The 13,025-nt window shown below is 38.0% G+C and overlaps 1 protein-coding gene across 3 annotated transcripts in view; it reads right to left on the bottom strand.

Moving 5' to 3' along the window:
- Positions 1-4,980: 4,980 nt before the first annotated feature.
- pax5 (paired box 5) overlaps positions 4,981-13,025 on the bottom strand; it is a 94,773-nt gene continuing 86,728 nt past the window's right edge. For all 3 annotated transcript variants that reach the window (XM_022681744.2, XM_022681746.2, XM_022681747.2), the window contains exons 10-11: positions 12,612-12,698; positions 4,981-8,292 (exon numbers count right to left, since the gene is read on the bottom strand). In XM_022681744.2, the coding sequence (XP_022537465.1) occupies positions 8,210-8,292; positions 12,612-12,698 (170 nt within the window). In that variant the 3' untranslated portion in view covers positions 4,981-8,209. The remainder of the gene's footprint in view (positions 8,293-12,611; positions 12,699-13,025) is intronic.

The following is a 13,025-nucleotide window of genomic DNA, read 5'->3' as shown; positions in this document are numbered from 1 at the left end:
ATAACTGGCAACACAAGAGTAAATGTTCGAACTGTGCCGAACTGTTTTACTGTCCTTCACTAGTGTCATGTGACTTGTTACAAGGTTACAAGTTCTCAGGTGTGAATGGGGAGCCGAGGCTGTTAATTAATTTTTTTTATTTTTGGGTACAATTCTCTTATACTGGCCACAGAATATTCAACATGGCACCTCATAGCAAAGAACTCTCTGAGAATGTGAAAAATAGTGTATTTAATGAATCACTGCTCTTTTGAGGCCTAAATATAGCTTTTTATGACTATAATTTACCTTTTTTTGTATGAATTCATGTGTTTTAGAGAATAGTTCCTTTTCTATTATTCACTTAACACTAACAGAAAATGTAAAAAATATTTTGCGTACCACTGTATCTGCAAAATAAAAATTAATGAAATTATTAAATACAAAAAATGTGAGAATTAAAAGAGAAATAAAAGAAAAATGTCCCAAAAGTTTTTTTGCATTTTTCTTTGATGATCCCCTGTCATCACCAGCTTTTTTTTTTTTTTTTTTAGCTTTTAATACATTTAGATATAAATAAAATAAAAATAAAAAACAGAAAAGGCACGACGTGAACTTAAAAAATTACTTTTATTCTGATGAACCAATAAAATTATGTCAAATATTTACAAATAATTAGTTCTTAGTTTCACATTACGGGTACGTAAATCAATAATCCACAAACACTCGTATGCACATACACTTAGTAGCCTATATACCCTGTACTGATTTCAGGGATTTAGGAGGAATGCCAGAAAAATTCAAATTTTCCACATAAAATAACCCTGATTTTTTTTTCTTCCAATAATTATAATTATCATAACATTACCAATAATAACAGATTTAAAAAACAAATAAGCGTAATATCAAAGTCACAATTATTTCCAGTTTACGGGTGGATCTCGAAGCAAATAAACGACAACCGAAAAGTAACGTATCAAAAAAACAAATGAAAAAAAAACAACGACAAATAAAAATCTGATGATACAGATTAAAATCAAGTGATATGATATCTTTGGCAAATTTTGTACCGCAGTAAATACATTCAAATAGTAAGACGACACACAACACGCAGAGAAAAAAACACCGAGAATTTTTCATAACTACTAGAAAATTCAATAAAAAACATACACGTTTCTTAAAGACGCAATTCTTCCATTTATTCATAGTTTCAAGCCATTACTTCCTCCATGTTTTGATGGTATGTCAGCACTGTTGAGATTTTTCTTTTTTTTTTTCTTTTAGTTTTTTAGTTTTTTTTTTTTTAACGGGCATCTCTAGCTTTGGTGGATGCTACAGATATGTTTTCTGAGTGTTTTTGTCTTGATTTGTTTGTTTGTTTTTCCCTCTTTGCCGTGAACAGGTTGCCAGGTATTCTGAATTAACCTTGCGTTGGTCACAGCGTTTTCAATATCGGAACTTTCTCGCAACGTTTCTTTTTTCTATTTTATTTCAAAAACTCAGTAAAAAAATGTCAACGATCCCTCAGGAAAGAATTTTTATTAGTAAATAATTACAGAAGGAGCTTCAGATTGTACACAGAAGGCCACAATAAGGTAATTTACCAAGTCCTCACTCTGCTTATTTTGTCGGGAAACCTCAGGAGTCGACCTGGACCTTAGCGGTCTGTTCGGAAATTGAGATTGACTGATTAAAATCGCCGGTATGCGGTGAAGATGAGAAACCAAAGCCCTGTTTTGTGTTTTATTCACTGGTTGTTTTTTATAGTCACTGAACGGTAAGACGATGCGACTCGACGAAAGGTCTAACTGTAAGAAGCTGAGGTTATGAAGATGGGTTAACAGCATGTGTGTGTCATTGTGCCTTTTGGGTCGTTCAGGTCTGTTTTTGAAATAGTTTTTAAAAGGCCTTCCTGAACCTTTTAGACTGGGAAAACTGTGAAGTGAGTTTAAAAAAAAAAAATGGGGACTTAATGCAGTGTTTGTGTTAGTCAACACAAATCCAGACCATAATCTATAATCAGGCAATCATTTAATATGTTAAAAAATAACGTCTGTTTAAAGGAAATAGTTCCGCAAAAATCCAGTGAACACCATTAATCAGGGAACGGAAAATGCTAGGCTAACGTTGCTAACAAACACTGAGTTCTATAATGATTTAAACAATACAATGCAAGAGATAGATAGATAGATAGATAGATAGATAGATAGATAGATAGATAGATAGATAGATAGATAGAGAGAGAGATAGATAGATAGATAGATAGGTAGATAGATAGATAGATAGATAGATAGATAGATAGATAGATAGATAGATAGATAGATAGATAGATAGTGTTTGTTAGCATGATTAGCTCTAAAGTAGCACTTGTTTGTATCATGGCAAGTTGATTGAGTTTGGATCTAGTGATCAACAATCTTCATACTTTCAGCAAAATATTTCACTTTTCAAAGTTCTGGGAAGAAAATGTTCTTTTTATATATTAATACTTAAACATTTACCCTATGTGGATGTTCAGTTTTTATTCTTTAAAAAAAGATTCTTCACACCTTATTTTCAAAAATGTCTGATTTTAAAAAATACCTATTTGTGCGAATCCTTGTCGAATCAATATCAGAAGCAAAATTAACACAATAACGTTCAAAAACGATTCAAAAGTATGTTGAATCTACGTTTATTTAAACAACATTAATCTCGGATATTAGAACTGATTTATTTGTGCTCATACAGCTCTGGAAAAAAAATAAGAGACCACCTTAAGTTTCTGAATCAGATTATCGGATTTTGCTCTTTATAGGTTTCTGTTTGAGTTAAATGAACATTGTTGTTTTATTCTATAAAACTACAGACAACATTTCTCCCAAATTCCAAATAAAAAAGCTTTTAGACCTCAAATAATGCAAAAAAAAAAAACAAGTTCATATCCATACATTTTTAAGAGTTCAGAAATCAAACAATATTTGGTGGAATAACCCTGATGGTTTTAATCACAGTTTTTTTTATGCATCTTGGTTTCATGTTCTCCTCCTCCACCAGTCTTACACACTGCTTTTGGATAACTTTATGCTCTTTACACTCCTGCTGCAAAAATTCAAGCAGTTCAGCTTAAACTGGTTTGATGGATTGTGATCGTTCATCTTCCTCTTGATTGTATTCCAGAGGTTTTCAATTTGGTAAAATCAAAGAAACTCTTCATTTTTAAGTGCTCTCTTATTATTAGTAGATTGATTATGCAGACAAGCTTTTGTATGAACGTTGTTGAATGAACGTTGATTCAATGTCGGCTTGTCAACACTAACCGTTGCCCATGAGGGAATGTTCAATGAAGGTTGTTGTTGAGGTGGTTAGTCCATCATCAACGTAAAAAAAAGGGTGCAATGCAAGCAAAATAGTAACGTCTGTTTGATGTTTTTTGCTATCAGGGCAGAGTCTAAAAGACGATGAGGCGATGAGGAGGAAGGTTACCTTGCCATTGACACTCTCTCAGTGCTTCCTTATCCTGAAATAATTTTCTCCTGGGTGGGAAGGGATGGATTTGCGGGGCGGTAGAGAGGGAATGTGATCAATGGAATAGTTTTAATATGCCTAATCCTGATGGCATTGGAGAGAGGGGTTAGGAAGATGTGATGAGATTACAGAAGAGAAAAAGAGAGAGAGAGAGAGAGCTAGGGAGGAGGTGGAGAGCAGGTCGGGTGGGATAGAGTGAATGAGAGAAGATGAGAAAAGAGCTCGGACGTTTGGTTTTGATGGCACAGCAGGTTTTAAAGTGTCCCTGTGGGGAGGGGTTGCGTGGTGGTGACCTGGCAGAGGACAAAAGGACTGTGTGTGTAAGAGTGTGTGTAAGAGTGTGTGTAAGAGTGTGTATAAGTGTAAGAGTGTGTGTGTACAGTACAGGTTTGAAAGGAGGTGACGTGAAGGGCAAGAACCGCACCAGTAAAGCCCACTCAGTGTTACTGCTCAGCGTCACAACTGTCAATCACTGTCCTCTGAGCCAATGGGAGGCTTCTCCCAGTCGTCTACCGTAACCTGGGGTGGGGGGTCGAGTCAACGGCGAGGTCCAATCCCGTTACAGTGGGATGGATAATTGAGAACAGCTGGAATATCAAAGAGGAAACAGCTGTGTTAAATTCGGCGTAAATATTTCCTGCGTAAAGGTCATTAGGGGTTGGGGCAAAATTTTGATACTGTGATATATCATATTATTATCGATACATAGAAACAAATACACAGCTCTGGAAAAAATGAAGAGAGCACTTGAAGTTTCTGAATCAGTTTCTCTGATTTTTATATTATAGGTTTATGTTTGAGTAAAATGAACACTGTTGTTTTATTCTATAAACTACAGACAATATTTCTCCCAAATTCCAAATAAAAATATTTAAGTCATTTAGAGCATTTATTTGCAGAAACGTTTTGGTGGAATAACCCTGGTTTTAATCCCATGTATCGATAATGTATCGCAAACAAAATTTATACAATATATCGCAATATCAATATTTTCTCCCACCCCTACAACTTATTCTTGTATCATAGTGTTGGGTTTGGTATGGTCAGATTTTTAAGGTTTTTATTACCTTCTCTACACAGGTTGCTGCAAAATGATCACTTATGAAATGCCAATAATCACTTTTTTTGTTTAATTAAGTGTAATTGAACCCTTAAAACGAATAATCATAAATAAATAAACGTATCCTAATCAGTTCTTGTCCTCGCTATTGTACGTGATTTTTTTTAAATTTGTGCCTTCCTAAATGAAGAAAATTGAGTCTGTAAAATAAGTTTGGAAAAAAGTTGTCAAAATAAAAAAGGGGTAATTCATTGGAAGGGCTCAGAGGTTCTTAATAAATTAAGAGTTCTTCCTAAAATATGTCTCTTCATATTTTATAATTCTTTACTTCCAATTTTACAAAATTAAATGTTTGGTAAGTTTAAAAAAGGACAAGTATGACTGAAGAATCTGTTTATCGTTTTACGTAATATATTGTATTGAATTAGAACATTGAGGTTCTAATTCTACCCTAATTGAAGGCTTCTTCCCAGAACTTTAAAATGTATTACTTTTAAGGAAACAAATGTGTTTTTGTATAGAATTGTGCAGGGAATCGTTTATATTTAAGAGCATAGCGGAAGAAATGTCAGATAGTGTATAAAAAAAAAGAGCTTGACGAACGTTTGATTGACCTCTCGTTTGGTTTCTTTAGGTAGTTGATTAACCGCGTAGTCTGATTGCGTTTTAAGAACTTTCGCTCGGTCTCTTCAGTCTGAAACACAACTCTCTGGTCAGTGGCACTGCATTGATTGTTGATTGTTGGTTGGTGGGCGGGGTCAAATCACATGTCTGTCAAATCACATGTCTGTCAAATCACATGACCTGTCTGTCATGCGGGCGGGTGTTGCTTTTTTCAGTATTTTAGTGACGCGTGGTCATTGTGGATGTGACTCGGTAGAAAAAGTAAAGGCACTGTCCTCGATTTCAGCTGGTGTACTTCAGGTTCATAATGCCTCCGGCTAAAAGGTTAAAAGGTCAAAGTTCACCAGTAGCACTGCGGTGAACGGCATCAAGGGTTTCTTTAGAGTTGCATAACGCGCAACTTAAGGTCTACAAACGAAGGTAATCCTAACACTACCTCACACGCCAGAAACGTCCAACATAAAAAAGGTCAAAACTATCAGCTTCTTTATATATATATATATATTTATACTGTACTGTATATTCGTAGATATATTCCGTTCGTTTTTTTATTTGTTTGTTTGTTTTGTTTTGTTTTCACATTTCACGTCAAGGTTTTGGTGTCTTTTGTGAATTGCTACTATACCTACATACACTGTTTCGTCCACTTAAAAGCTACTCAGCAATGCACAGGGTATTCAAACCAATGAAAAAAACAAAAAAAAAAGAGAGAAAGGTAAAAAGAAAAGCAACCGGGAAATGCACATCACAGACAGACAATAGCTAAATAAAGACACGCTGGTCTTTTCCTCTAGAATCTAAAGTTAGATATGGATACATAGGTCAACGATGGGTTCGAAAAAAGCTCTGGTGGTGGCAAACGATAGCTGAATAGCCTTATAATAGCCTTATAATACATCTTAGAAGGACACACAGAGACACGATAACGGCTTTACATGGTCGATGGCGTCACAAACAGGATCGAGAATCCGTAGAGTTTGGTAAGGCCTTCACCTCGGTTTCATGCATTGTCTTGGCGCAGTTTGAACGGGAAGGTGGTTTAGTACGTATATATCTCTGCTATGATTTGTCTCTGTGCTTTATTTATTGGAGATGGAGCTTGGATGGAATCTTTGGGGACGTTAAAGGAGACAATGACATCACATTTTGTTATGGGTTGGTGGCATTTCGTCAAAAACAGGATTCGAGAATATTAGAGCTGTAGTTTCTGTACAGAGTTTTTAGAAGGTGTATAAACTTCAACAAAACTCATTCAAAAAAAAAAAAAACATCTCACACTCAGTGTTACAACAGCCTGAAAACTCTTCCAAACGTTGGATGTTCCACAGCGTAGCAAAACGTAGCGTAGCACTGTTAACTTGTGTCCGCGGTAAACTTTTACACATACATTTATATATATTACTCTGTCTCCATCATAAATAGCTTTAAATCTGACAACAAAAAAAAAACGCACACTCGACCAGGGCATTCTGTACACAAGTGATTCGCATTTATCTACACCCAGAAGAAAAAGAAAAAAGAAAAAGAAGAAGAAGGAGAAGGAGGAGGAGAAGAGTGGCTACTGCCGTCCAATCAGCTCCGTTATAAAACCGTTAAAAAAACTACAACTCCGCCCCTCCTGTGTGCTGCTCAGTATACAACATGATTACAATCCAGTGTATTAGAAAAGAGTCCAGCTTGTACTTTGTCAGAATCTCGTCGTCACAACGTCAGCAGGGATTGAGCTGAACTGTACATCTTGATTAGCAACAAAAAAAATGATGTTAGCTTTGAAAGCACTGCAGTTGATTTGATTGGAGATCCAGATCCAGGACTGGTTGGTTGGTTGGTTGGTTGGTTGGTTGTTATGGTTAAATTCACTTTAACGTAATGAAAAAAAAATGGTGTCTGTGGTGTGTTGAGGTATGTGTTTAGCATTGATTTGTGGTTGGTGTGGTTCTCTGGTTTTGTTAAACTAAAGTACTAGTACTCCAAAAATGTTTTCCAACCTATGCCATTTCCATCACTGTCCAATGAAAATCCAAAGAAGTATCTATGGAGTCACATCAATGTCAAAGGTAAAAAAAATCAATATGCGCTGAACAAAATATGTCTCTTAAGCTTCATTTTCTCCTCTCTGATGTTTTTTCCCTCTCAAATTCACAGTTCTCCTCGCGCGCTATGAGAATTACCTGCGACTGCTGTTTTCGCTCGAGTGTAGAAAGGGGTGGTTTTGACAGTTTGTGGGTAGAGTTAGAATCTCCTCCCTCAGCCAATGTTATCGGCTGATATCTCCAGGGTTTGTGAAGGACCGCCTACAACCAAAAGCCGGAGGAGGGCGAAGAAAAAGACTGTTTTGTTTGGATGTTAGCATAGCCTGCAAGCTAACTCTCCTGCTGTCCTTCTCCTTCCCACTTCTTCAGCTCTTGGGAGTAGGCGGTCAGTCACAAGCCCTGAAGATATTTGCCAATAGCATTCACTGAGGGAGGAGACCCTGGCCCCGCCCCCAGAACGTTGAAAACAATCTGCAATCTTCAACAAAAGCCTCACTTGAGCAAAAACAGCAGCCTCAGGTAATTTGAGAGGACTCAAAAAACTCTTTAAACCACCTCTTTGAAATTATAAATGAAGGGCACCTAACTTTTCACACCTAAAGTGTGAATCTGTCAACGAGTTTATAACCTTTAAGCACTCACCCCTTGGAACAAGAAAGTAAATACAGGAAGAAGCTCCTGTGTTCATAGATGTAGTTTTTATCTAAATGTATCAAAATCAGGATCAATTTAGCCTGGATTGGTCTTTTTTGGTTTTAAAAAGTGTGTGTCTGAGTGTCTGCATAAAATGACGTAGGCAGAAAGTTGTCGATGGGCTTGGATGATTGTGATCGGCAGGAAAATGACATGTTTACTCTTCTTCGCTCTATTCTTTCTTCTCCTTCCTTCTTCTTCTTGTCCTCCTCTTCCTCGTGTGCAGGCAGTCTCGTGTGGGCTGTCGCTGGTGCTAGCTCGTCTGCTCTTCCTCTGTCTTCCTCTGCTCCTCCTCCTCCTCTCTCGGGCATGGTCAGTGACGGTCGTAGGCAGTGGCAGTCGCTGCGGCAGCAGGTCCTGGCCCCCTCGTCGCTGCGCTGTAGTAGTATGGAGATCCTGTAGAAGGAAAAGAGGAGGACAATTAGGGGTCCATTATTGGCGTAAGAAGATATTGATATAATTGAGTATTGTTTTTAACTTAACTTAAGTTTTTAACGCATGTCTTAACACATTGCGCACTGTAAAAAAAAGCATCCAAACCTGCCCACCTGCAATTCCCCCAGTGCCATTTCCACACCCCAGGTTGCCGAGTATAGAACACAACAGCACAGGCAAGCCAAGAAAACATATGAGCTGGCTACATTTCTCCTGAACAGCTAATCACTGAGCTTCAGTAAGGTTTGCTAACCAAGCAAACAGAGTCACACAAAATCCACAATGCATTCGTTTAAACGTGCCATTTCCATACCCCAGGTTGCCAAGTATAGAACACAACAGCACAGGCAAGCCAAGAAAACATATGAGCTGGTTACATTCATCCTGAACAGCTAATCACTGAGCTTCAGTAAGGTTTGCAAACCAAGCAAATGTGAGCTGATGTATCAGAACCGAGTCACTGTGCTTTCCTCCGAGCGCGCTGGCTAATTGGCCTTCACCCCTTGTGTTGAGGCATCACTAGTGATAAAGGATATACAGATGAATGGCAGCTGAATGGGTAAATACATTGTAGAGAAAATGGGGAGAAATTTTTAATTTAAAATGATTATTTGTCATTTTTGGGCACATTGAACACAGTCCTACACACTCTCAGTGGCATTCAACTCCAGGCAACTCATTTTACTTGATAAACGGCATAGGGTCTTGCATTGTCTTGTTGAATTATCCATCATTTGCTGACTTTTTTTTCTTATTTTAGTGAACAGACAGAATAAACACATCATAAACATCAATGTATGACTGCTGGTCCCGTTTTGACAGGCAATTTGTTCACCATTATTTTTTCAAAACACAACGTGGAAAAAAAAAAACCCTGGCTGAGGAGGAACAGGCGGCTCAGTATTAGCATGATTTGAAGGCGGTGACTGGAGCAGTTTGAGTCAGTGCTGTTATTCTTGCTGAGATCTTAAATGACACTGTCATTGCCCGAGGCCGAACCCTGAAGGAAAAAAACAATTTCCAGGCCTATAAGACACAGATCCATCTCCATCAGTGTGCTGCAGTTAAGTGCTGATAGACCTCTCAAAGATGAAAGGCCTTTAGTATCACACGGGCTTAAGAGCAGAACATTTTTCTTCATTAAACAGAAAAAAGGAGGGAGGGAGGGACGGAGGGAGGGATGCAAGGAGACATACCTTTGATATACCTTTTTAATACAGCCATTCAAATTACACGATTAAGATTTTCAAAAAAAAAAAAAAGGCTGCAAGCTAACTCTCCTGCTGTCCTTCTCCTTCCCACTTCTTCAGCTCTTGGGAGTAGGCGGTCAGTCACAAGCCCTGAAGATATTTGCCAATAGCATTCACTGAGGGAGGAGACCCTGGCCCCGCCCCCAGAACGTTGAAAACCACCTTTTTTTCTGCAATCTTCAACAAAAGCCTCACTTGAGCAAAAACAGCAGCCTCAGGTAATTTGAGAGGACTCAAAAAACTCTTTAAACCACCTCTTTGAAATTATAAATGAAGGGCACCTAACTTTTCACACCTAAAGTGTGAACCCCGAGTTTATAACCTTTAAGCACTCACCCCTTGGAACAAGAAAGTAAATACAGGAAGAAGCTCCTGTGTTCATAGATGTAGTTTTTATCTAAATGTATCAAAATCAGGATCAATTTAGCCTGGATTGGTCTTTTTTGGTTTTAAAAAGTGTGTGTCTGAGTGTCTGCATAAAATGACGTAGGCAGAAAGTTGTCGATGGGCTTTTCACTGTAACCAAAACAGGTCTGACCAGAGACACGGGCGACACAAGACCCGTGAACCTGTAATACCACAGCAACCACCTAGCAACATTGTAGCGCCTATATTGCACCATGAGCGAGGACTTGAGTTTCACAACTTGTCCTATAGCAGTGACCTGGGATGCCAAAGTACCCACTTAGCAACACCATATCTATCTTTTGGCACCACTTTAGGAACCACCTGAAATATCTTAGGCACCACTTAGCATAACCATAGCAACCGCTGTGCAACATGGTAGCAATTTTTTTGCATTTATTTAAAACTTAAAACACCAGCAACCAGAGATGTGGACTTGAGTCACAAATGGCTCAGATCCTTGTGAAAAACGTAGGATGCCACAGCAGCCATGTAGCAACAACATTGCAACCACTAGCAATATGCAACGACAAGGCACCCATTTAGGAGCACCACATCAACCACCTAGGGAACCACAGCAATCAAGTAATTGCACCACAGCAACCACCTAGGGATGTGGACTTCAAACCTGAAATACTATAGGAACCACTATACAACACTGTAGCATCCATCTAGCATTCACTTAAAACACACCAGCAATCAGATCCTTATAAAAAACGTAGGATGCCACAGCAGCAACGTAGCAACAACATAGCGACCACTAAAAATACTTTAGCAACAACTTTGCAACCACTAGCAACACCATGGTTATAACTACCTGCAATGACAAAGCACCCATTAGGAGCACCACATCAACCACCTAGGGAATCACATCATTCATGTTACTGCACCACAGCATCCACCTTGGGACCACAGGGATTTTTTAATACAGCTGTTTAAATTATACTTTAACCTTGTATGTAAATAAAGACATTTTGTTCACTGGGGCCAAATCAAGACGTGGACTTAACAAGAACTTTGAACCTGAAATACCATAGGAACCACCATGCAACACTGTAGCATACATCTAGCATTTACTTAAAACAACCAAAAATGTGAATTTGAGTCACAAGTGGCTCAGATCCTTATAAACAACTTGTCCCATAGTAATTACCTGGGTGCAACAGTAGCCATTTAGCAACACCATACCAACCACCTAAAATACCCTAGCAACCCTTTTGCACCACTGTGGTATCAATTTAGCAACCACATAACACCATGCAATGCCAAAGCACCCATTTAGGAGCGCTACAGCAACTACCTAGGGGACCACAGCAATCAAGTAGCAGCACCATAGCAACCACCTAGATCACCACAAAATCAAATTCAGCAGCCAGAAGAGCTACAAACCTTCAAACCATCTGTAACTTGTTCAAAAGCAACCACCCAGAGTACCACAGCAACCACTTAGCAACACTAAAACAACCACCAGGGATACCACAGCAAGAACCTTGCAATACTATAGCACCTGTCTAGCCACCACTTAATAACACATTAACAAAAACCTGGAGTACCAAAGTAAACATGTCGCAGTACCACAGCAACCACTTTAGTAACAATATCAATCACATAGTAGGCACCAGAGCAACAACATAGCAATCATTTTGGAGATGTTCTGAAGCAGTTCACTTGTTCTCTTACTGCCTAAGTAGGTCCCTCCTTTTGATAGATAATTAATATTATTAATGTTATTCATATCACCAGTCTTAATGTTATGGCTGTGAATGAGATTGAGTGTGAGAGGGTGTTAGGTGTTGACATCAAGGTGACACTGATCTTTGCCTTGGAACACTTTATAGACACACACACACACACACACACACATACATTTTTGGCTCCAGAACCATTTCATAGTGTGTAGAAGAGTTTAAAAAAATAACTTGGAAAAATCAGACCATTAATGTCCCAAAGTTGTTCCATGTCCTAACTTTGATGGTGTGCACTCTTGAATTTGTCCTCATTTTGCACTATGCAAACACTCTACTGACCGGATCACCTGCCAGCTTAATAGAGTTTTTACTGAACTGGGAAAATCTGCTTTTTGCTATAGATCAACAATGAGTTGAAAATCTCTTGCTGGAGTCGCTCAATTACTTTACATAATTACCTCCAGACAGCCTGGAACGCTTTTACTTGTTATATTTTCTGTTTTGCCCTTTTGGCCTTTTACCTTTTTATTTATTTTATTAATATTTTCTTTATACTCTTACCTTTTAGCTACTTAATGTTCTAATCCTCTTTATTTTTGTGTGTTTTTTATTTTAGCCTGAATTGTTTTATTAAATCTTAAATTTTGTTTGTTTTTGTAATGCTTTAACCATCACATTGTTTATTGTTTTGTTTATACAGTTCCTTATTTTAGTGTACCCGATTGAACTTTGATTTTATTTTAGTTTTAAGTTTATTTTTCCATTTTTCTTTTGGCTGTAAATGGATAGATAAAAAAAGTGTTACTCTTAAAGATTGATGAGGTTGATGAGATTCAGCCTACAGCAGTTTGACACACTGTATAAGGGAAAAAAAAACTCCTCTCACGATTTGTGGGTGTGGTTTGTGTGGGTGTGGTTTATGTGGGCGTGGCTGTACCTGCAGGCTGTGGAGTCTGGCTGGGGAAAAGGCCTGATGAAGCTGCTCTCTCTGAGCCCAGAAGAGAACCGTACTCCTGCTGAAACACTGTGGAAAAAAACAAAACACACATGGGTCAGATATAGATATATCTGTTATATATATTGGCAGTTAAACAGGGGTTCAGATTTTTATTGTTAAATAAAAAACATCCACCTAAAAAAAAAACATTGCTATTTTTGTATAGTCCTCTCCTGCTTATCACTTATGGTATCAGTTATGTGATTTTCAGGCTGTTAGGCAGCTGCTTAGAGGAGCCCATTGCTGCTAATTGTTGAAATTTGAAGACAAAGTCAAATAATTTATAAAGTTAATTACATAATTACTTCAAAAGTATTTATGAAGCTACAATGAAAGAAAAATCACTTTTAGCTC

Source organism: Astyanax mexicanus, chromosome 25 (genome assembly GCF_023375975.1).
Source record: "Astyanax mexicanus isolate ESR-SI-001 chromosome 25, AstMex3_surface, whole genome shotgun sequence".
In the NCBI taxonomy this organism is placed as follows: domain Eukaryota; kingdom Metazoa; phylum Chordata; class Actinopteri; order Characiformes; family Acestrorhamphidae; genus Astyanax; species Astyanax mexicanus.
This window is presented reverse-complemented; position numbering and strand designations above follow the sequence as displayed.